The following is a 23,907-nucleotide window of genomic DNA, read 5'->3' on the forward strand; positions in this document are numbered from 1 at the left end:
AGTACCAAAATTCCATTTTCGAAAACAACCAATAGAAGACTACGACCTCCACCATCAGAGGTCAACAGTCAACACCCAATTCTTCCTTCTTCTTTTTTTGGTTCTGTTGATATTCTTCTCAATTCCTAAATTTCAATCCCACTTTCTACTTAGTGATTTCAATAATAGAGCTTTTTGGGAGTAGCTATAATGGTGAAATTCGAATTGGGTTACGTTTTATTGTTCATTTTGATTATTGGGACTGCAAATGGGGGAATTGAAGGAGTAATCAAAGTAAATTACAAATTTTCCGGGTCTGAACGGACTCTTACTGCCCTAAAAGCCCATGATGAAAAGCGCCATCTCAGACTTCTCGCCGGCGTCGACCTACCTATCGGCGGCACCGGCCGGCCTGATTCCGTCGGGTATGCACTTTTTATGCATATACTTATTTATTTTACTTGCTGGGAGTAGTTTTTGTACCGTGTGTGTACTATAGGCTTGTATGCTTGTACATTAGGTATGCACCAAAGTTTCTGGGTAATGGAGTTGGTTGAGAACTATTTTTGGTTCTAACTCTAGCACAGACAGAGAATACTAGGTGATTTTTCCCATCTTTGTAGCCTTGGTAGATTACCTTGTCCCTGTTGCTAGTGGTGCCAGGTATCCCGTGTAACTAGTCGAGTTGCGCGAAAGCTGGCATAGACACTTATATATTAGGTATGAAGCCAGGAATTCAACTGGGGGATTAAAAAAAACTTCTTTTTTTACTTGTTGGGATAGATTTTTGTACTGTTAGGCTTGTATACTTGTACATCAGGTATGTGTATGTGTAGTGGTGGAGCCCAAAATTAAACAAGAGGATTAAAAATAACTTGTCTTTTTGCTTGTTGGGAGTAGTTTTTGTACTGTTAGGATTGTATACTTGTACATTAGATATGTGTATGTGCAGCGGCAGAGCCAAGAATTCAACAAGGGGATTAAAGAAGAACTTATGCTAAGGGGATACACTAACTGATGTGTGCAAGAAAAAAAATCAATTTTTTCCTTTCACATAGTATAATTTTTTTCGATGAATTGTTTATCGGGAACAACATCTCTACTTCTGATGTAGGGATAAGGTATGCGTACACTCTACCCTCCCCTGAACCCACTTTGTGGAACTATACTGGGTAGTTGTTGTTGTATAATTTTTGATGAATTGAAACGCCTCGCACCCCTCTGTCTCCACCCGTGTAATTGGCATGTTACACATGTTAGAGACTAGTTAACAAAGGAAGACTTCAGGTTATATAAGGTGTATCTGTAATATTGATAGTTGAGGCAGAAGTATAACACATCTACTTTAGTCTGTTAGTTTGATGCACTGTACTTTGAGCTTGACTGCATGTACTGTTATTTCTTATATTGTTACTTTCTCCTATTTGTGGATGGTAACCTGAATGTGGTGTTACATGTCTACTTATCCATTTTAGTTATAGACTTCTATTATGTTATGTTATACATTGATTGTTTTGGTTTGTTAAATAGGAACGAGTTCGCAAGTTCTTGCTAGTTGACAGTTAATTTGCTAAAATAGGTTACTTATTAACATGGGTTTTTCTAAAGTCTAGTTGAGTTTAGTGGCAAAGTTGTAAAAGAAAAGAATAATAGTTTGGATTGTGAAGATAGTATCCAAATTGCTGATGAATTATTGTACTGTTCTGGGAGTAGTGAACACAACTGTAATTCTATTGGTGAATAGCATCAAGTTGGCACCTGTATGATGGTGGTTTCTTGTACCTTGCTACATTGTGGGAATGTAACTGGTTGAGCATATAATGGAAAAGCTACACGCTGTAGTTCATGGACTATGGTAGCTAATCATCTTATTGAAGAGCAATTGCTTGAGAATATATGTTTCCCCAGTAATGATATGATAGGGATATATGTATGCTTATTTTGGTTGTGACTGGAAATATTTTCTTAAATATGTTAGTAGAAACTTGATTAGTGCTTTGGATTTTGAATTTCTTGTTTTGAGCGGAGGGTCTATCAAAAGCAACTTCTCTTCCTTTTAAGGTAGGGGTATGGTATGTGTACACACTTGTTCTTAGACCCTACTTGTGGGATTGCACTGGGTAGGTTGTTGTTGTTGTTGATTTTGAATTTCTAGTTGACTTGACAAAATTTCCTTGAAGTTACCGGATGATTAAATTCCCTAGCTTGTAAATGTTTGACAAAAGTCTATTCATGTAGTGAATATTAGTTTTAAGAAGGTGGTTGATGTTGAATAATCTTGTGCAGGCATAGAAGTCCATGGTTGAAAATAGTATTTCAGTGCTAAGGCTTACAACCTTGGTTCTTGAATTATTGAAGAATGATCCATGGATTTTTTGTGCAAGGTTCAGTTTGACACAAACTATATAACTTATATAGTAAATTGCTCTGGAAAACCCTTACCTTTTTACCATGTTGGGTCATTTTAAGCGTGCTATTGTAGTTGTAATCTGAATTTTAATATATTATAGGCTTTACTATGCTAAGATTGGAATCGGAACACCATCAAATGGTTATTATGTGCAAGTGGATACCGGAAGCGACATAATGTGGGTTAACTGCGTTGGATGTGATCAATGCCCCAGAAGAGGATATCATGGTGTACGTTTCTTAAGTTTTCTGATTGTATATCCTTATTCAGCTTTCTGTATTTACTTTGCTCCCAGAAAAAAGAGAAGTTAGATGTGTTATGTGCTCTTCCTCCCTTTTAATGTAAACATATTTTTTGGCAGCTGGAGCTAGCATTCTACAATCGAAAGGATTCTCTCTCTGGTAAATTAATTTCTTGTGGACACCAGTTCTGCAAGGATGTAAATGGAGGCTCGGTATCAGGCTGCTATGGTAATAACTCATGTTATTTTAATGAAAATTACGGAGATGGAAGCTATAGTATGGGCTACTTTGTGGAGGACGTTGTTCAATATGATCTGGTGTCTGGTGATCTCCAAACTAACTCAACAAATGGAACTGTAATTTTTGGGTAAGATGTATGTTGGATGTATTCTGAGAACTGAAAGTACTTCAGTTGCTTGTTGAAATCATATAATCCTCAACTGAAATTTGCTGTCTAGACCCTTATTAGTTAAAGGAGAAGTCCTACAGGAAGAAACTTTGAACAATCCTAGGTGTCGGTCTTATTCTGTTTTCAGTTTTTATTTGTTGCCCTTATTGTCTTCTATATTCTTGAATTGGTCATAATTTAACTTGGATATAGCCTTATTTTCCTTCTCTGCAGAGCAGAACTTTTTTTAGACTATACTTTTTCAGCCTTTCAGGAATTGAGAGATATTTTTGGTGGGCCTGGAGTGGATAAGGAGAGATTTGAAACCATCTTTTTTGTTACTACGAATTGAAAAGTGAATCTTTAGATGTTCTTTTCTTTTAGTGATTTGACTCAAACACTTCCGGAAAGATCGTCCAAATGCAAACTGCTGTTATAATATTAAACAGAAGGACTTCTACAGTACTTTTTCTCAAACTACATTTGACAAAAGTACATTTCAAACTAAGCAGATCGGAAGCTTGGTTGAACTACCTCTATGTTGGGTTGATATCTAGTGGCATATTTTCATTAATATTTGTTTTTTTTTTCTCTTAGGTTTAGTTTATTGACATTCTTCCTGTTGTTTGGGCAGGTGTGGGGGTACACAGTCTGTAGATCTAAGGTCCTCAGATGACGCTCTTGATGGGGTTTTGGGATTTGGGAAATCGAATTCATCCATGCTTTCCCAGCTGGCTTCATCTGGAAAAGTGAAGAAAATGTTTGCTCATTGCTTGGATGGTGTAAATGGTGGTGGTATATTTGCCATTGGGAACGTTGTCAAACCAAAAGTAACCATGACACCATTAGTACCGAACCAGTATGTTAATTGTCCTGCTAGGTTCTGTTATATTTTAGTTATTTCAATGCAGATCTTGTTGGCTTTTAATATTTCAATCAACATATGTGTTAAATGGACCAAAGTCTAGCAGTATTATTTTACCAGGAGGCCAATTCTTTTTAGGTTGTTTGTTTGAAGTCTTCCAACTTAAATTTTGAAATTATATCTCACTGATTCGACTCATGTCGGACTCCAACATTCTTCTTCAGGGCCTTGATGAGACCCCTTATTTCTGTTCATTCCAAAAAAAAAAAAAAAAAACAGAAGAAACAGAGGATCCTTTTACTCTACTATATTCTGCATTGCAGTTTATCTTCAAAGATTCCAGCTAATTTGATTTTGGCTTTGAGTAACATCTAGGGACCTTGTGAAAATTTGTTTCATGGATTTTGCTTATTTTCAGACTCCCTTCTACTGGAAGATATAATTAGTTAAGTCATTTACTTCTTGTCTGTCCTTTGAATTCTGAGAACTTGGTTCGCAGTTAGATTCAGAGTCAAGGAAGTAGATACAGTAAGATCCTTTTTGCAGAAGTAAAAAACTTTCACTAAAAGCATTTCTTATAGTCATGGTGGAATGGTTAGGTAATATCTTCCATGTGTCATTACATATTCTTCTAATGGTGTGAACCATGTTCATTTGATCCGTCTGAGGAACACCCTTGTAACTTGAACTATCTCATGGATCTTTAAATCTCCTATATGTGCAAATATCAATAAATGAGTTTACTCGATGTAGCTTAAACTGTTAGTCTGTCTTCTTTTTTGTTTATCTCCCTGTATGTCTATCAAAACCCTTATCTATAAGAAGATCTCTATTACAACTGGTCTTCCCAGTAAACATTCTTCTCTTTTCAAATTTTTGTGAGTAATTCAGCATCACCTTATCTGCACTTTAGTTCGGCAAAAAATTAAAATGAATTTAATGCTTTGTACTGACATTATCATGAAATAATTTAGGCAACACTACAATGTCAATATGACGGCTGTTGAAGTTGGTTTTCAATTTCTAAACCTTTCTGCTGAAGTATTTTCAAATGGAGTGAACAAGGGAGTTATTATTGACAGTGGAACAACCTTGGCTTATCTTCCTGAGATGATTTATGGGCCACTAGTGAAAAAGGTAGTCAGCTATCCTCTCTTAATCCTTTTGGAGGTCCCTCCATTTTTAAAATGAATCATAAATGTTTGTTTCTAACATTTTGGCATTTATATATTTTAAATTATTATTAGATACTGTCCTGGCAACCTGATCTGAGATTGCGTACAGTTAATGATGAGTATACATGCTTTGGATACTCTGGAAGGTATGGTTCATACTGAGTGGATTTGGTTGTTTGCTGTGTCTGCAGATTATCTGTGTAATTTGTTCAATAGGTAGATACTTTATGATTTACATTGGCTTATCCAGAAACAGTGGCATTTGGAAATTACATTATACTTGTACTTCTAAAGATAGGTCTTGATTTTTTCATCCGATTAAAAGTATATTGACTACCAATTCTATCTCAAGATAAAGCTGTTTACGTTAATGCCACATTGATTAGCTATTTAGTGGAAATACGATGATAATGGAAGCATTGTTCAATTCTACTTCTACCTGTCATTCTTTCAGCCTGGTCTATATGTAGTCCAATCATTTGCCTGAAATTTTTCCACACTTCTGGGTTCTGAAGAAGCTATGTTTCCATATGTATAATTGTATATTATCTATCGAACATGCACCGACTTGATACAAGCTGCCACGTTTTCTAAGGTTTTCTGCAGTTATGTGTGTGTACAGTTTCTTGAGCCCTTCAAATTCACTAACTTAAATGCAACTTCGGTGTCCAACTTGCAGTGTTGATGATGGATTCCCTCAAGTCAATTTTCATTTTGAAAATTCTCTTTCGTTAAGAGTTCGTCCACATGAGTATCTATTCCCTTTCGTAAGTATTTTTTTTTACTTTACACATTATCTATTTTCTCATTAAAAGTTTCAAATTCTCTTTTTTCTTGGTACTTAGTAATGTAGTGGCTTTTGGAGTCTTATCTTTCTGTAATGGACTTGGCGAGTTATAATACACGATCAGTCTAGGACCATAACAGATTGTTGGAAGTATACACTGTCAATTGCTCAATGTTGCATAATTCCAAAGCAGTAGATGTGTATTTATTACTGAGCTGCAATAGGCGGCGACTTCTCTTTTATCATCTGAACATATTTCAGTTACATGATGTCTTAGCAATATAGGCAGATTCCATGTTTCAATCTATTTCCCTATCTACAACAAATACGCCTCAGTCCATTCTGTTTTCCTAACTAATAGCTGTAAATGAAAGCAAACAATTCCTCTGAAGCATAGGTTCATATCAACTTGTCTAAGCATAGCCATCTGCTGACATAAGATAACTACAGCAGCAACTAAACCTCAAGCGTAAGCTAGTTGGGGTCAGCAAGCCATCTGTTTTGACATCCTCTAAGAAAATTCTCCGTCTTTCAATCATCTTTGCTACAAGATCTTCACCCATCAAGAAGGAAATTTCAATTATCAACATCAAAGAGAGATAAGCAGATTATAGATATATGCTTGTCTCTTAACTAAATATAGATATATCCACTTCAAAATTTGCAAAGTTTTATTCAAGTGGAGCTTCTTGGTACTTAGAGATGTTGCCAAAAGGCGCAAAGCCCTTTGCAGTATTCCTTCTTTGGTGTCAGCTATTGAACTTTCAGTACACCTAAGAATCTTGTTGGGATATCTGATCTATTGCAATAATTGATAAAAGATGCCTTTTTCTTTGCTTATGATAGATTGTAAAATTTGGAATTGTAGCATTACATGCTCCATATTGTTATGTTGGATAAACACCAACATGTCTTCAATGAATTGATTTAGTTTAGATAATGTGTTTCTAGTATAATGAGATGGGTAATTTTTGTATTGAAATTGATTGCCACTCAGTTTTTCTTTAAATTTAGCATATACAGTTAATAACTTTTCACTAGCCACATCATCTGAAAATGGAGGCTATCTCCTCCGGAATCGAAGCTGATATTGCTGTTTCATGGATTCTATTTTTGCTGCTATTCCTTATATCCTTTTCAATAAAAATTTTGGGTGGTGGAAGTGCTGATAAAATCAAAGTGGATCATCCTTTTTTTCTATACAACTGCCTCTCTTCCCACCTGTCATTTCATTTTATTGTTGGTCGCACTTATTTATCACTTCAATATATTTTGTTTAGACACAACAAGAGACTTGATTCCTATTTATTCTTTTTAGGAAGATTTATTTTGCATTGGATGGCAGAATAGTGGTACCCTATCTCGTGACAAATGGAACCTCACGGTTTTTGGAGGTGTGTTTCTCCTACTTATTGCTTATTTTGTTTTGATTGCAAAATATCCGTTTGTCTTTAAACTGGAGGAAGTTTGGTTTAATTTTCCATTCAATTTGGCAGCAGCGTATAATAACTCAGTACTTCTACGAATATCCTCGCTGACAGTTTAATTAATTCGGTTGTGCTGTATCTGTCGTCCATTTATGTACTTCTGACATCTCCTATTAGGTTTTACTGATGATAATTGCATGGTCAATGGCTTACTTAAGCCGTGTCATTTTACATAGTGATGTTCTTTTGACTTTTGCAACTCAATGCATTCCAAATTCTTGGGAAATTGTTACTGTTTAAACATTCTTTGTTGCGTTGATATTTAATGACCATCATTATCAGTGTCATCATTTTCTTATCAAATGAGATACTTAACATAGCAATATCACTTGTTTGGTTCATGGTTTACCAAAAAGATTGGTGGAGGGAATGCCAACATATGAGACCTAAGTTGCTGTCTATTGTAAAAACTCTATTGATATCTTAAACTAGCTTATATTTATACTTCCTCCGTCCTAATTTGTTTGGTGGTATTTAATTGGACATGGCATTCAATATAGAAAGAAGATCTACATAAGCTAAATATGCATAAAAAAAAATGAAACCTTTATACCAAACCATTTCTGTGTGTCCAGTTGGGCCTACAACAAGTAATCTTTTGAGATAGACTAAAAATAAATGAGTGTCAGGCAAATTGGAGGGAGGAAGTAAGTATTTTGACATTGTTGGTAGCCGTTCTTTCCATTCTATTAAAGTGTGTTTAGACTCGGGTTCTCTTCCAAGATCTTTTTACAGTATTGTATTTTGTCAATTGCTATGATTATCTGATTGAAGATGCATGTGACTTCTTTCAATCATGCTCTTAGGTGTCCTTGGACCTTTCTTTACTTAAAGATGATAATTGTTATTTGCAGTAAATGATGTCTTCTTTACTTATGAAGCCTTGAAGTAAACTGGTGTTTGCAGATTTGGTTCTCTCAAATAAGCTAGTCTTGTATGATCTTGAAAAGCAGGCCATTGGTTGGACCGAATATAACTGTAAGTTGTACTACTTTGACACCTAAAATATGTTTTGATATATTGCAATTAGATGTCGTGCTTCTCTGTTGTGTTGATTTCTGCTAATCCTGAAGAATTTTTCTCCGACCAGGGTAGTTTGTTCATTGATTAATCAGGAGGTCAAATGATTAATAATTTAGTTGTATTCTCAAAAAGAAAAGATTAATAATTCTAGTCTACGGTTTTGAGCTTATACTTTTTTCGGGAAATTAGCTACTCCAGTGTTCATTTTGAAAGACGTACCAGAAAAGAAGAAGAATCATGCCTTTTGAGTTCTGACAATGGGATATTGGTAATAATATACCTCCCCTCAGTTCTATAGGTTGTGCCTGGTTAGTGTTGGGATTCTCATTACATTTTCATGCTGCTTCGCGGTTCTGAAATTGTAAACGAAATTTTAAACAGGAACTACTCTTGCAGTTGATCTGAGTTTCGCATTGACAAGTGCCTGTCACTACAGAAATCATCTCTAGTAATATCAGTAACTCCTTTACATTTGACAAACTGAATGATGCTGCGGGTCTGTTTGAAAATTTGAGTTTAAGAGATCTATCATATATTGTTGTCTTCAACATTCAGTCTCCATACCAACTCATCAAAATCTTATTTGTGGTTTACTGCAGGCTCATCGAGCATCGGATTGAAGGATGAAATTACTGGTTCAGTACATTTAGTAGGAGCTCATTCTCTGTCAGGTGCTTCTAGTGTGACTGCTCAAATGGCTCTGTTATTAGTAGCTCTGCTGCACTACTCTCTATTTAACGGGAAAAGCTGACATGAATATTAGCTTCCGGTACTTGAGACTCGGGTTAGGAAGCTTTTATACCGAAAGGGATTCTTCAAGTATTGACAGAGCACAGCAATTCACTGGATATCAAGTAGGAGTGTGCATATTTTACATACATGATTGGCTGATGATAGGAAAACTAAGATACTGAACTTGGGAAGGTGCCTTTTTTGTTTGCTTTATAGAACAACTACTAGACCACTCCATTTTTATGTGAAGTTGGGTTGTAAAACGCATGATGTAAATAGATCTCTGTATATATATTTTGATTCTTACAATATCCGGGCAGCTATGTTGCTCGGACTCTTCAAAAATATCAATAGTTGTGTTCGAGCAACATAGATGGGTGGACTTCTTGACAAGCTACACACTTTTGTTCTTGTGTTGTCTTCTTATAATATCTTATAGTTTTTGAGTTGTTTGAACATTCTTTTCTGGTGTAACTGCATTAATATAAGTTTTTTTTCTTCTGCTGAACATATCGATTATATTAATTAAAAAAATTAAATTATATATACTCTTAATATAAGAAATTTTTATATCATCAAGTAAAACAATTCTTATTTTCTTTTTCTTGATAGTGTGATACTTGATTTCTAGATCAAAATCATTATTAAGGTTCTTACTAGTTATATCCATACAATTATAAATCCTTTGTTCCAAGAACAACAATCAAAATGATTATGACATTTGTATTTGCAACATTTCAATAATTAGTAGAGGTGTTGCACTCAAATTAAAGAATGAAACAAATTCTTGGAAAGTGATGCCTTAATAATAATTACTAATATACTAGCAGTCCCAAATGTGGGGTCAATCATATCATATTTCAAATGAAGCTGGCAAATGTGTTGCTATATTAGATGTATATATGTGGTGTGGGGGATAGAGAAAAGACTAGTCATGACTCATGATGAGTTAGCTAGACCTTATCTAGACAACATTTTTGGTATGATTGATAAGTATGGTACATAGCACCTAACAAAAATGTTCATAGCACCTAAAATTGGTGTATTAATTTTGACTAATTTTGCCCCCTTTTAACTTTTAATTTCAACCAAGTTATTCTAGTACCGTTTACTTTTGACAAAGCTTTCTCCTTTTAAGAATTTGAACAATAGAATTTGTTATATTTCATGTTGAAGCTTCATTAATAATAAGAGCAAATAAGAAACACAATTTGCTAATAAACTATTGTGAGAGTAAAAGCTTGATGTTTGGGGTGTGCTCTCGGGATATTAATTTATCTTGCTTTAAGAAATCTCGTAAAAAGTCAAAGTTATAACTAGACTATTAAAAATTATAACAAATAATCAAATTAAATAATCCCTAAATCACATTTAAGACAAATTCGGACCTTTTCTCTTGTTTACATTAACTTAGAGGTAATAGTCATGTATTTGTGTTTACTTACTCCTTGATTAGCAAAGGACCAAGTAATCCAACATTTAATTGTGGAAAAGGCCATCAATTGGACTAAGTCGTTCAAAATTGTCTACAATATATTACAAAGAATGATTAAATTAATTTGTATGTAGCTCAATTAGTTTATTGAATATCTAATATAGTATTATAACTTAAATTTGTAATCTTATATGAACTCTCTCAAATTATAATTAAATAGAATTAAAAAAATAATAAATAGATGAGTCGAATTGCAATATAAATATGAAAAAAAAAGAGCCTAATATGTTGATGACACTTGCACAATTATATACCCAAAACTTCAAGAAATGGGTAGCATCATAGCGGCAAATTAAGCCACACATATATATAATAGTAATACATTGCAGCAGAAGAAGAAAAAATCTATTTTGGGTATTTTTGAACGAGCTATTTTGATCCAGAAAAAAGACAATCTTTTGGTTAGTTTTCCTACTTATGCACAGATTCCAAGATTGTGTTTTTACTATTTCTTTGTTTGTTGTGATTTGTTTTGTTGGGTTTATGGAGTTTTTCAGCGGTAATCGCAGCATTAGAGTGTTCAATTGTTGTGGTTTGGTTCTGGTAGTTCAAAGAAGAATTTTTCTTACTATTTTTGCTATTTCTTTGTTTGTTGTGATTTTTTATGGGTTTATGGAGGATTTAGGTGTAATCTCAGCATTATGGTTTTCATTGGTTTTGGTTTGGTTCTGGGTAGTTCAAAGAAAGGTTTTTTTTCTACTATTTTTACTTTTCTTTCGTTGTTGTGATTTTTTATGGGTTTATGGAGGATTTAGGTGTAATCTCAGCATTATGGTTTTCATTGGTTTTGGTTTGGTTCTGGGTAGTTCAAAGAAAGGTTTTTTTTCTACTATTTTTACTTTTCTTTCGTTGTTGTGATTTTTTTTGTTGGGTTTATGGAGGATTTAGCATTAGTCTCAGCATTATAGTGTTCATTGGTTTTGGTTTGGTTCTGGGTAGTTCAAAGAAAGGTATTTTCTTCTACTTTTACTCTTTCTTTGTTTGTTGTGTTCTTTTTTGTTGGATTTTATGGAGTTTTTATCAGTAATCTCAGCATTAAAGTGTTCAATTGTTGTGTATTGGTTCTGGGGAGTTCAAAGAAAGAACTTTTCTACTATTTTGTTTGGTAGAATGGTTTTCTGGGTTTGGCTATGTATGACAAAAGATGGGTAATTACTAGTAGAATTGAAAATTTACTTGGGTTTATGGAGCTATTAGCAGTAATCTCAGCATCATAGCTTTCAATGGTGGTTTAGTATTAGGTGTTTTTCTGGGTGATTGAAAGATTTTTTTATTTTTTTTTCTTTTGTGGAATGGTTTTCTGGGTTTTGCTATGTATGTAAAAAAAAAAACAGGTAGTAGAATTGATGATAGTCACAACATTGTGTTCTTCAATGCTTTTCTAGTCATAGGAGTTTCTTGGTAGTTAAAACAAAGGTTCTTTTTTTCTTTTTATTTTTGTGAAACGTTTTCTGAGTAATGGTTGTTTATGTCAGAGAGATGTATTGATACTAACATTGATGGTAACTCAGCATTAGAATCTTCCATAGCAGTTTAACTTTAGAAGTTTTCAGGGGTGGGATAGGAGATGGTGGGAGGGCTAATGTTATACCTTTTTCATGGTTTTCTGTTTTGGGGATTTCTTAATGCATTTTCCAGTGAAGAATTTCAATGTTCCCCATTTTTTCTTTTGCCTTTTGTTCTGTTTTTGGGACTTGCTTTAAAGTTTAATCTACAAGTTCTATTTGGGAACAGTGTATTGGGTTTTATTTGACTTTCTTGTATGCAGCTTGAAAGGTGTGGGAAGGGATGCCTCTTGAAAGGGTTGAGCAATTGGATTACATGGCAGATGACCAGGAGGGGACTGATTCATGTGATGAATTTGAGGGGGAGTTGGATAATGAGGAAATAAACCTTGATGACGATGATATGGTTAGTAAAAACATAACTTGATTTACTTATTCCTTCCTTTAGCCTCTATTGAATGTTTTCTTGTTATTCATTGGTTCCTCGTTGGTTGTTTATAGTTCAGCTGATTATTGCTTTAGCATATTTTAGACTTGTCTCCTTGTTGATAGTTATGTTGGCCAACGGTCCATGATTAGTGAACATTCTTCTCTTTTACAAATCTCTAACATTTAAGGTAGGAAAACTACTGGATTTGACCGACTCATGTTTCTTTTCGTTTGTCCAATTTGTTTGGTCAAGTCAGATTTATTTATATTTGATGGATCACTTTATTTTGAGCTACCTGGATGTATTGATATCATTATGGGATAAATGAGGCATTTTTGATATTTTTTTAGCCAACAAAAGTGACTGATACATCAGCTGCACAAGCAAGAAAAGGGAAGGATATACAAGGTATCACATGGGAGGGATTGAATGTAACCAGGCAAAGCTACAGATTGACAAGGCTCGAACAGTACAGAAATTATGAGAACATCCCTTTGTCAGGGGAAGCTGTGGATAAGGTCTCTGCACTGCAATATTTATATTTCATTTAGCTAAAAGGCTTCCATTTGGGTAAAATTATCATCATTGCTGGTCATTTACACATTTTCAGGAATGCAAACAAGTGGAGAAGGGTGGTAACTACTACGAATTCTTTTACAATGCAAGATCCGTGAAGCCTACGATACTCCATTTTCAGGTCTGCATTTATTCTGCAGATTAAGCATACCATATGATAACCCTGTGCTGCAGATTCTGGATATACTGTGTAACCCTGTCCTAACTTCTAGATGCGATAAATACTTATCTCAGGTGGCTGTGTAGGACCTACTTTTCTTCCAGTTTGAATTCTTTTTAGCTTTTATAAGTCAGGAAGACTCTTTAGTGGAAGAAACATCATTGTCATCTCGATTGAGTAAAAAAACATATGTACTTGAGGCCCTTCCTGTCTGCAATATCTAAGATTAACGATGGTTTGGTTTCTCTATCCTTTAGAATTTAAAAGATTTGTGTTTTACTCACCTACTTAAAGTTGACATGCCAAATGTCTAAAACGCTGGATTCCTAGTGCTACAGCAGAGATTTGGACTCCTTCTATGGGAATCGGCATGAAGAAGAAAATGAGTTAAAGAGAAAGAATACTCTTACAAATTTTCCTGTTCCATGCCTGACACGGTTTTCTTGTGTTGTACTTTTTCTTTTTCCTTTCATATTCAAATAAAAAACAATATGCCATTGATTTTGTTCCTCCAGTGATAGATAAAAGTGATTAGGTTTCCAAATGAATTATATCTCTATTTTGCTATTCATGTCAATTGTTATCTTGTAAGTGGTTAGATAACATATGTGATGCTTTCGGGGGCTTGCATCTTTTAGTAATAGTTTCAAAGTTCGTTATTTTTCTGTGATATATGTCACCTAACTTTTTTTGGGGTTTGGGTGGGCTCAATTTGCTATATGGAGATCTTTCACGGACACTTCTTATGCCTCTTGTTTGCAGCTAAGAAACTTGGTCTGGGCAACTTCAAAACATGATGTGTATTTGATTTCAAACGATTCACTTATGCATTGGTCATCAATTTCCCACAACCTCTCAGAAGTTCTCAACTTCTCTGGACGTATAGTACCGACAGAGGTAACTGAAAAGTATTTAGTGATGGTCCTTTACTTTGTTTTGCTATGCTCTTGCTTCTTTCTCTCCTCTTATGCGTGATATAGCCTGGAAAAAATTGTCTCTTGTGTGCAATGCCTTTTCAGTACTCTGGTTTATTGGCTTTGTTGTGGGGTATGAGAGACATACCCTGCACCGTACCCGCCTCAACACAGGAGGGAAAAAGAAGTTTATCCTGATTTTTCCTTTTAAAACATTCTTCTCTTTGCTTCATTAGGACTATAACTATTTCTTCTCTTTCTGTTTCGTTTTTACCTATTCTTTCTGTTGTTTTGGTCCTTTAGAAATATGCAGGAAATTTGTTAGAGGGTCTGACACTGACCCAAATCAGCACGATGGCGGTGAAGAACCGTTTTGTGGTTGCTGGAGGCTTCCAAGGAGAACTCATTTGTAAGGTCAGTTGGGGTATTTTCCTATTTCTCTTAATGACTGCTAATATCTGAGACTAGCCAGTCAGTTAAAAAGAGCTTCTGTAGTGGAAGTGAAAATCTACTTTTCTCTCCCACCATCTTATTTTTAACTAACGTGGCTATAACTTACTGGAAGATATTATGTCTGTACTAAATGGTTGGCTTAACATTATGAGCTATTAATATGATTTAGTCCTACGGATTACTATGTACATCCTTGCATTATTTGTGGTATTTTCTTTACTTTGCTTCAAATATTGCAGAGTTTGGACAAGCCAGGGGTTAGCTTCTGTGCAAGGACCACTTATGAGGATAATGCTATCACAAATGCCGTTGAGATATATGAAAGCGTCAGGTAGTATGAATGTCATAATCAATTGTTGAGCTAGCTTGAAACTTCAACTGATGGAAGTAAGTATGAACATTGTGCAGTTGTGGGCCTCGTTTTATGGCAGCCAACAACGACTGTGGTGTGAGGGTGTATGACATGGAGAAGTTTCAGCAGATGAACCACTTCCGCTTCCCTTGGCCAGTGAATGTCAGTTTTTTTACGTGCTTTTGCTGCAATCTTTTGTTCTTCCCTTTTCTTTGCTTTTTTTTGAACTTGGTAACTTTGTATTATATCACAAAACAATACATGGGTTGTATTGAAACCTTATATACAAATGTACTCCCAATTTCACTTCTCTATGACTAGATTGAGTCTAGGACATCAATAATAGAGATAGTGTCATTTGAGTATAGTTGGTTACACCAAAAAACTAGAAAAAGACGGCAGTTCAGTTTAACTTTCTGCACACTGTTCACTAAGCTCTCAAACCATCTTAAATTCCTCTCTTTCCAAATAGCCCACCATATAACACTTTTCTTTGCTTTTTTTGATTTCCTATCATTAGTTACTGTAGTAGTTTTGGTTGTCCGTGAAGTATAAATATACTTGCTTTTTCATACAAGTGAACTGGCAGGTTGTGGAGAAGTTCCAAACTGGTAATTGTCATTATTCTCCTCCTCATCATCAACATTGTCATGCATTGGGTGTTAGTGGGATAGAGTAGTTTCATGAATTTCTAGTGTAAGTTCTTTTTTTAATCAAATGAAATTCTAGTATGAGGCTTTAGATGGACTGCAACTTTCTGATTTAAATTGAGGCTGGAAGTGGTTATTTAATAATTCTTCCTTGTAGGACCTTGTATTGTGACAGCCCAACAAGGGGCTTTTAGTATCTGAGTGACCTCAATGGGTTTTATACATTCAGGTTTGGTGGTAGATTAGATAGGCTAGATGAAGGCCAAGCGGTTGAAGATAAATCCCATCATTCTCATTTGTTTCATCTTAGAGGACCAATTTATGGAGGGTGAATATTTGAGATTTGGCAGTGCCATAGAGGTTTGCAATGAGTACAATTGCTGTGGCTGATGGTGCAACTTCTTATATTGTAGATTGCCAACATGATTGCTTTTTCTGCTGACATTCTGGAATACCCCTGAGATACTCTTTTATGCTCAATTTCATGTTTATTTTCTTAACTTGTATGCTCCTCATGGTTGTATTTGTTTATCTACTATTTTGACATCGGAACTTGTTTCTAGCGAGCAATTATTTTGTCGTGCTTTAATGGGTTATTGAAGTTTTTTCATTTGCTCGAAGTCAGTCGTCATCAACGCACATAGTGGTTTGTTGTTGTTGTAGTAGTTTTTGTACTTCATATCAAGTAGTTACAACAACTTTGGATCTATATTTCCTCTTATTTGAAGTTGAGATCAATCATCAACGAGCTGCCTCTCCGTAGCTTCATTTCTCTTTTAAGATTTATAAGCCAACATCACATGTTGATTCAATCAACCAGGTATCATATCATAGATAGAATGCTTTTTTTTCTAATTGCCAAGTGCGAGTGGCGTTTTCTTTTGTTATAGAATCTTCTATTCTCTTCTTTTGCTTACACTGATAGAAGAATATTACATCCTTAGATAGTAATACCCCCTACTTGAGAGATGAACTGGCATGTACATAGTGGAAACCCGCAGGCTGTTGTCTACTATCAAGAAGTTCCGTTCAACTTCCTCTAGTTTCTTCAGATCTAGTATGAGATTTTGCTATTAATAAGCAGGGATTTTATTCATTGGACTCAGGACCTTGTCTGTCGAATCACATTTCCTCAGAGATTATAAGAAAGTAATAGTAGGGGATATATCCGAATAGATATTCATTTCTCTCCAAGTTTCATCTGGATTAAGAATTATTTCTTCCTGTCTACATTCTTTATGTGAACAGATATTTCAATTTTGTTTGAAGTTGCATCCTTCATGAGCTCATGTATTTATTAATTTCACTGGTAATTGATGCAGCACACCTCGATGAGCCCAGATTGCAAGCTTTTTACTGTTGTTGGAGATGATCTAAATGGTTTACTTGTTGATTCCCGCAATGGAAAGGTATTATAATTTTTTTACCATTACCTTCTTTAGTCCGTTGTTTCACTCTGATAGTAGTATTGATCGTTCAATTCAGAGGAAATGAATACATATAGCTCACTTATACTGAATCTACAGAAAATCAGATGAAGTACAACCTTTTGATTATGTAAATACGGTCCGTCAGTTTTTTAAGTCTGAATCATGTTAGGTCGATATAGTTACTGCATTTGTGATGAGGTCATTATTTGGCAAAATTATTCCCAAGTTAAATTTCGTTTTCCTTCAAAGACGTCTCTCCATATTTCGGCTTTCGTATGAGTTTTCCATTTGCTGAACTTCCCAAATCTTATCTAAGGGAGCTTGTTTACTGTTAACAGACGGTGGCTTCAATTGTTGGTCATTTAGACTACTCTTTTGCTTGTGCGTGGCATCCAGATGGCCGTACATTTGCCACTGGGAATCAAGATAAGACATGTCGAATTTGGGACTTGAGAAACTTATCCTCGTCTACTGCCATTCTGAAGGGAAACATCGGTGCTGCTCGATCTATCCGTTTCTCATCCGATGGACAGTTCCTTGTAGTGGCTGAACCTGCAGATTTTGTCCATATCTACAGTACCAAGTCAGACTACAAGAAACGTCAGGAAATTGATCTTTTTGGTGAGATATCAGGGGTATCTCTGAGTCCAGACGACGAATCTCTTTACATTGGTATCTGGGATCGAACATACGGAAGCTTGCTCGAATACAATAGAAAGCATACGTGTAGATATCTTGATTCGTTAGTGTAATTTTTCAACCCTTTAGGACAAAAGGGTTCTACAGTTCATTCACATTGATCCCCAATATTTTGCATATGATATCAGTTCTTGATTTATGGCATATGATAACAGTTCTTGATCTTGGCATTACTATGTACAGTTACACCTTGAGATTAAGCTTTGTTTCTGGTTATATACAATCTCTCTGATGTACCATTTTGCTAAACTTGTACTTTGAAATGTTTGTTCAAAGAGAGATAAAAGAACAACATATTTCTGCAACTGTTACAGGAATACTAAAGGAAAATGATATCTTGAATGTCAAATGTTGTTATACATGTATAACACCAACCAAAGAATCTCAAAACCAACGATGACAATAACAATATACCCAATGAAATTTCACAAGTTTAGGTGTCCATTGCAACACTTCGTGAAGTAAATAAATCGGGATGATAAATCAGAACGATTACAAGGGTCTTCGAGATTATTCCGTCTTTCGAAATTAAGCAAATTCAAGTTGAAGAGATGGGTAATCAGTGTAACCCACAATTGGGTCATTTTTGTAAAAAGTGCTCCTATCATGCTTGTTTAATGGCCCATTAACCTCAAAACGTTTGGGCAAATCTGGATTAGCCAAAAACAAACGTCCAAATGAGACCAAATCTGCACAGTTTTCAGAAATAGCCACATCTCCTTCATTTTTATTATAGCCACCGGAAGCAATAAGTGTCCCTTCAAATGACTTTCTTATAAATTGAAGACAATTATTACGAGGTTCGTCCCTTGGCTCGAACACATGAAGATATAAAACTCCGAGCTTAGTCAATTGACTAGCCAAATAAGTCAACAGAGCTTCTGGGTTTGAGTCTTTTTTTCCGAGTTTTATTCCAACTCTATCTCCTCCAATTTCATTCACAATTGCTCCTATAACTTCAAGAGCAAATCTACAACGATTCTCTATGCTCCCACCATATTCATCACTCCTATCGTTGACTTGATCATTAAAAAATTGTTCAATTATGTAGCTGTTTGCTGAGTTGATCTCAACTCCATCGAATCCTAAAAAGATTATTTCATGACTTTTTAAATAATAACAAATTTATAAAATGAATATTCACGTAGTTAAATAGAAAACTCACCAGCTTCGATAGCATTGCGAGCTGCAATTCTAAAATCATCGACAATGTGAGCGAGTTCACAAGTGCTTAATTGCCTTAGTGTTGGTTCCACGCACGCACCATCATGAGGTGCTACACAAATATATACACTACTTAGCAAGTACACAATATTATATACATTACACTTTTTTTTAAAAACTCTATTAATATTTGAAGCGTGAATAACATAACATGATGGCTTCAACATTAGGTATACTCGATATGTTATACTCATATATATATTGTGTATGTTGAGTTCAGAGACGGATTTAAGTTCACCTGCAGCGTTAGTCCAAAGAAACCACCAATTGTTTAGTCTTGAGTTGGATATCCTTCCTGGATGCCAAATTTGGCAAAAAAAGATACCACCTTTGCTATGAACAGAGTCAACTATGGGTTTCCAAGCCTCTTTTTGATCTTCTGTCCAAATTCCAGGCATATTTGGGGACCTTTATTAAAATATAACAATTTAGTTAAGGTCGACTATACGAATTCTTGATTATTTTAAAAAAAAAAAAATATACACATAAACGACATCGTTATAGAAAAATTTTACCCTTGGGAAATATCAGAGGCACTAGCTGATTCAGAAATAAGAAAACCCCCTTTAGTGGCTCTTTGAGCATAATATTCAATAGCATGTGGCTGTGGAGTGTTATTATATGATCTGTTCCTTGTCATTGGTGGCATCACTACTCTGTAAAAAAAATCATGTTTAATTTTCAGGTTTAAGGCATAGAAACACACCTAAATTATAGTGAAATTGTTAATTACACGTCTAAACTATGCGAGAATCTTTTTAAAAAAAATCATGTTTAATGTCTTATTTCATTTGATTCTTTCAGGGATAAAGGTTTGAAAAATACTCCAACTTTGGTCGGATTTGCTGTTGCGATACTAAACTTTCATGAGGACTTATTACCTCCCTAGACTATTTAATACCGTATTTTAAACATATATATTTGCCCACGTGGACATAAAAAATAATGCAAAATTATAAATAGTAATGTGTCCACGTGAGCACATATATACCTTTAAAATACACTATTAAATAGTTCAGGAGATAAAAAATACGGTATTAAATAGTCTAGAGAGGTAATAGGTCCTTTATTACCTCCCTAGACTATTTAATACCGTATTTTAAACATATATATTTGCCCACGTGGACATAAAAAATAATGCAAAATTATAAATAGTAATGTGTCCACGTGAGCACATATATACCTTTAAAATACACTATTAAATAGTTCAGGGAGTAAAAAATACGGTATTAAATAGTCTAGGGAGGTAATAGGTCCTTATGAAAGTTTAGTATCGCAACAGCAAATCCGACCAAAGTTGGGGTATTTTTCAGACCCTTATCCCATTCTTTCATATCCAAACTGACCTTATCGTCTCTCAAGTCTTAATCAATTTTGTGAGTGACTGAATATTCACTTTATTATCTATAGTATATACTTTAATTGAGCATGATTTTTTCGATCTTTTTTATAGCTAAAATGTTCTTTGTAAGTAGTATACACGAGGAGCGTGAAATATTACTCAAAATCTTAACTCTATATTTTGTGTTGTTTGAAAACTTGAGAAATGATGAGTTAGGCATGATTTTATGCATTATCCTTTAGTTCTATCAAACAAAAGGAAAAAAAAATTATATACATAATTAAATTGAATATCATAGTAAACTGTAGAGAGAGAAAGATTATTGACTAAACGTTGTTTGAAAAAAAATACCTATGAGAGAGGTTGAATCTCCCCATTTTGTAAGGAGTGAGGAGAGGAATTGGTGTGGAGTTGACTGCCATATTCTCTAAACTCTCAAATTGATTTCTTTTCTTGTTTGATTCATAAACAGGAGCAAGTGTTCAAATTTATAGACTAGCTCTGCCATTTTTTTAATGCATGTATTCTATTTTCTAATAATGCTAACTTCAAGGGGCAAGTAACAAGTACTATTATATCTAATGATATTTTAGATAAAATTATGTATCATTAGTTCTACAACTTGCAAATTAATAATTTGTATGACAAGTTGTAATTAGGGCGGATCTAGGGTCAAGAGGGTATTCATCCATATTCTTTGATAAAAAATTACACTGTATATGTAAGGTATTTTTAAAAAAAAATTATATGTATATATTGAGATTTTGAATTCCGTGAACTTGTAATGTATCTTGTGGTTTTAAATTCAAATCTTAGAAACTGAACTTTTATTTTTTAAATTGCCTAAGTAAAATTTTTAAATCTGCCACTAACTATAATTCATTGTTTTGCAGAATAGTTTACATGCTACTCTGAATATTAAAAACAAGGATAGCTTGAATTATTGATGCATATTAAATGATGACTTAAAAGTTGAAATAACATATGACACGCTACTGAAAGTCAAAGCTCCTAAAATTCTCTTACATTTATATTTTTACCTTGGTGTCTGATATTAATACTAGCGCTCAATAAAATTAAAATTCATAGAAAGAGTGTGAAGTGCTATCTAACAAAACAATTTCATATTTTGAGCTCATGTCAAGGTCCCAAATCATGTGGAAGTGATAGATGTAGGTTGTTTCTTCCACTCTCTTAAATTGCATAGGTATCCATTTATATTTGGATATAAACAACAAAAAAGGTGCTATCTCACCAACTTTTCTATCTGAATTATCACCAACTATTTATCAAAAATTACACCAGTTAATATTTATTTGATAGTGCGTAGTGTACACTCTCTTATTCGAACAACTTTTGGGTTAACCATCAGGGCTTAACCCAAAAGTTGTGTTCGCAACACATTTAATACAACACGAGCATAAATTTGTAACCAAGGCAAGGTACATTGATTAACATATAATATTTGAGGTCCAAAACATATAAAATAAAATAGAATCTCTCACATTGTACATAACCAACCACCTATAATTTGGCAAAACAAACACTTTGGAAGCATTGGAATCTTCAGCACATCAAGATCAAATTATTTATCAAAGTATAGGACAAGACACCAAAGGACAAAACACAGAAAGAAAAAGTCTAGATTATGATATAATTGATTCAATCAACTTTTGCCATCAACACATGGCACAGATCATTTACAGCCTCAAAAGATTGCATCCAAGAGACAGCAACAGCACAGAGCAGCCAAACTGCAAAACATATACAACCGATTATTAGTCCGAATGGAAATTAGAAATACGATAAGTTCAAATACAATGAGAAGTGCTAAAAGAAAAAAGGGCTACTGAAACATCTCGGAATCAAAGACTTAAGGACATTGCTACTGAAGCATCACGGAATCAAGGGTCATTGCCTGACTAGTTCATTGGCACTGCGACAACTTTAAGGTTTGATCAATGGAAAGGAGCATCAATATAGCATATTCCCATGGTCAATTGATGTTAACCACAAGGTAGAAACGACTAAGGCGGCAGTGTGGATTTCTTTGCTGAACTTAGCTCCAGACTTATTTAGTTAAGAGGTCATTATTATTGTCTATAGGAGCAGCAGTTGGAAAACAATAGCTATAGACAAAGCAACACAAGTTAAGTCTAAACCGGCAATTTGAGCAGTGTATGAGCGCAAATTCAGGACAGAATTTAGTGAGAAACATGATATTGTGCAACAAGTTGAAAATTCCAAGCATGCTACTGGTGATGAATCAGTAGATACAATGAAAACAAGAGATAAAATGAAGGGCGGCACATAAAAAATATTTAGGCATTTGAATTGGCTCTCCTGCTCGTGTTAATGAGCAACACACGAGAGATATTCCATATGCCCGAGCTTCTGCCCCAAAAGGACATTTCTTGTCCAAATTCCTTTGATCTTCTGTCGGCTAAAACTGGTCAAGAAATTCATCCAAACATACCTAGAATGCTTATATCAAATCCAAAGGTCGCTAAAACATTCAAAGAAAATCAACAAGGTGATCCTGGATAGCAACATGATGAATCTATGCAGCAATTAAGATCTAGAGGTCTAGCCCCCCTTGCTTCTACTTTCCCCTTTTGATGATCAATTTCTATTATTTTAAACAAAGATCTTTTCAACATAAACAAGGAAAAACACACACATATGAATAAGTCTCTCGGCAACTTAGTCAACAAAACCCGAGATCATACTAACCTCACCCAATTCAGTTGACAAAAATCAAATCAATACACACCTTATCATACATGGTCAACTCAATCCAAAAAATCTCAGATCATACAAACCACATCCATACAATTCAACAACACAACTAAATCATAACAAAACATCAATAAAAAACTCTTTTTTCACAAGTGTAAAGATGCATACCATCCTTGCATTAATCCAGTGCTACTAGATTGCTGTTGCTGTTGTTGAGGAGGTGGAGCACCATACTGAGGTGCATACTGTGGAGGTGGATAACCTTGCTGAGGATAACCCTGTGGTGGATAACCTTGCTGAGGATACCCTGGTGGTGGGTATGCATCTTTAGAGTAACCTTCAGGTGGATAACCTAATTACAAAATTCCCCAAAACCCCATCAGATCTAATCATCAAAACAACAAATAAAAACATGAACTTTACCATAAATCATCAAAAAAATTCAGAAATTGAAGCAATTTACCTTGTGGTGGTGGTACACCAACAGGGGGTTGCTGCTGATTGTAGTAACTCATAATTGAATTTCTGGTTTAAGAGAGTTTTGAGATTTTGCTTAGGCACAAAGAAATGGGGTACGGTGAAGAAGGGATATTTGTTGGGTTTTATAGAGCAAGTCAACCCGGGGACAACAAGGACTAAGCCCAGCATATTCCAAGAAACTCTCCGACTCCTTTGTTACGAGGAATAAAGAATAATTAATATCAAAATTTATTTTTGAATAAGTTTATTTTATATTTTGGCTGAAATTAATTATTGTAAAATTATTTATTCTATTTTTTAATCTTATATTCAAGGTGAAACAACAATTGTGAAATAATTAATTTCAAAATTTATTTCGAAGATAATTTGT

General features: G+C 34.6%; 4 protein-coding genes across 8 annotated transcripts; 2 read left to right on the forward strand and 2 right to left on the reverse strand.

Moving 5' to 3' along the window:
• Positions 1-14: 14 nt before the first annotated feature.
• On the forward strand, positions 15-9,544 carry LOC102579288 (aspartic proteinase-like protein 2). 5 transcript variants are annotated; one of them, XM_015304039.1, is made up of 11 exons: positions 320-404; positions 2,266-2,363; positions 2,490-2,619; positions 2,751-2,998; positions 3,654-3,878; positions 4,859-5,021; positions 5,132-5,205; positions 5,739-5,826; positions 7,165-7,240; positions 8,240-8,311; positions 8,956-9,544. In XM_015304039.1, exons 2-11 carry the CDS (start codon positions 2,278-2,280, stop codon positions 9,105-9,107), a joined length of 1,314 nt encoding a protein of 437 aa, XP_015159525.1. In that variant the 5' UTR covers positions 320-404; positions 2,266-2,277; the 3' UTR covers positions 9,108-9,544. The 5 variants fall into 5 exon arrangements, with proteins under 5 accessions (XP_015159526.1, XP_015159527.1, XP_015159528.1 ...); XM_015304041.1 differs by lacking the exon at positions 2,266-2,363 and having other exon boundaries at positions 16-404; positions 7,169-7,240; positions 8,956-9,044; XM_015304038.1 differs by lacking the exon at positions 2,266-2,363 and having other exon boundaries at positions 17-404.
• Positions 9,545-10,784: 1,240 nt separating this feature from the next.
• LOC102602920 (uncharacterized WD repeat-containing protein C2A9.03-like) lies at positions 10,785-17,973 on the forward strand. Its single transcript, XM_006364625.2, has 10 exons — positions 10,785-10,984; positions 12,352-12,494; positions 12,869-13,036; positions 13,129-13,215; positions 14,017-14,151; positions 14,472-14,582; positions 14,861-14,952; positions 15,030-15,135; positions 16,946-17,032; positions 17,392-17,973. The coding sequence occupies exons 2-10, from the start codon at positions 12,372-12,374 to the stop codon at positions 17,803-17,805; spliced, it is 1,323 nt and encodes a 440-aa protein (XP_006364687.1). The 5' UTR covers positions 10,785-10,984; positions 12,352-12,371; the 3' UTR covers positions 17,806-17,973.
• A 133-nt stretch (positions 17,974-18,106) lies between these two features.
• Positions 18,107-20,775, reverse strand: LOC102579615 (12-oxophytodienoate reductase-like protein). The gene is made up of 5 exons (XM_006364639.2): positions 20,670-20,775; positions 19,492-19,632; positions 19,215-19,384; positions 18,918-19,028; positions 18,107-18,837 (listed from the first exon to the last, which is right to left on the reverse strand). The coding sequence occupies exons 1-5, from the start codon at positions 20,738-20,740 to the stop codon at positions 18,281-18,283; spliced, it is 1,050 nt and encodes a 349-aa protein (XP_006364701.1). The 5' UTR covers positions 20,741-20,775; the 3' UTR covers positions 18,107-18,280.
• A 968-nt stretch (positions 20,776-21,743) lies between these two features.
• On the reverse strand, positions 21,744-23,682 carry LOC102603259 (cysteine-rich and transmembrane domain-containing protein A-like). Its single transcript, XM_006364626.1, has 3 exons — positions 23,521-23,682; positions 23,226-23,409; positions 21,744-22,072 (listed from the first exon to the last, which is right to left on the reverse strand). The coding sequence occupies exons 1-3, from the start codon at positions 23,570-23,572 to the stop codon at positions 22,027-22,029; spliced, it is 282 nt and encodes a 93-aa protein (XP_006364688.1). The 5' UTR covers positions 23,573-23,682; the 3' UTR covers positions 21,744-22,026.
• Between the last annotated feature and the right edge of the window lie 225 nt (positions 23,683-23,907).

This window comes from Solanum tuberosum, unplaced genomic scaffold (assembly GCF_000226075.1).
Source record: "Solanum tuberosum cultivar DM 1-3 516 R44 unplaced genomic scaffold, SolTub_3.0 scf00496, whole genome shotgun sequence".
Taxonomy (NCBI): domain Eukaryota; kingdom Viridiplantae; phylum Streptophyta; class Magnoliopsida; order Solanales; family Solanaceae; genus Solanum; species Solanum tuberosum.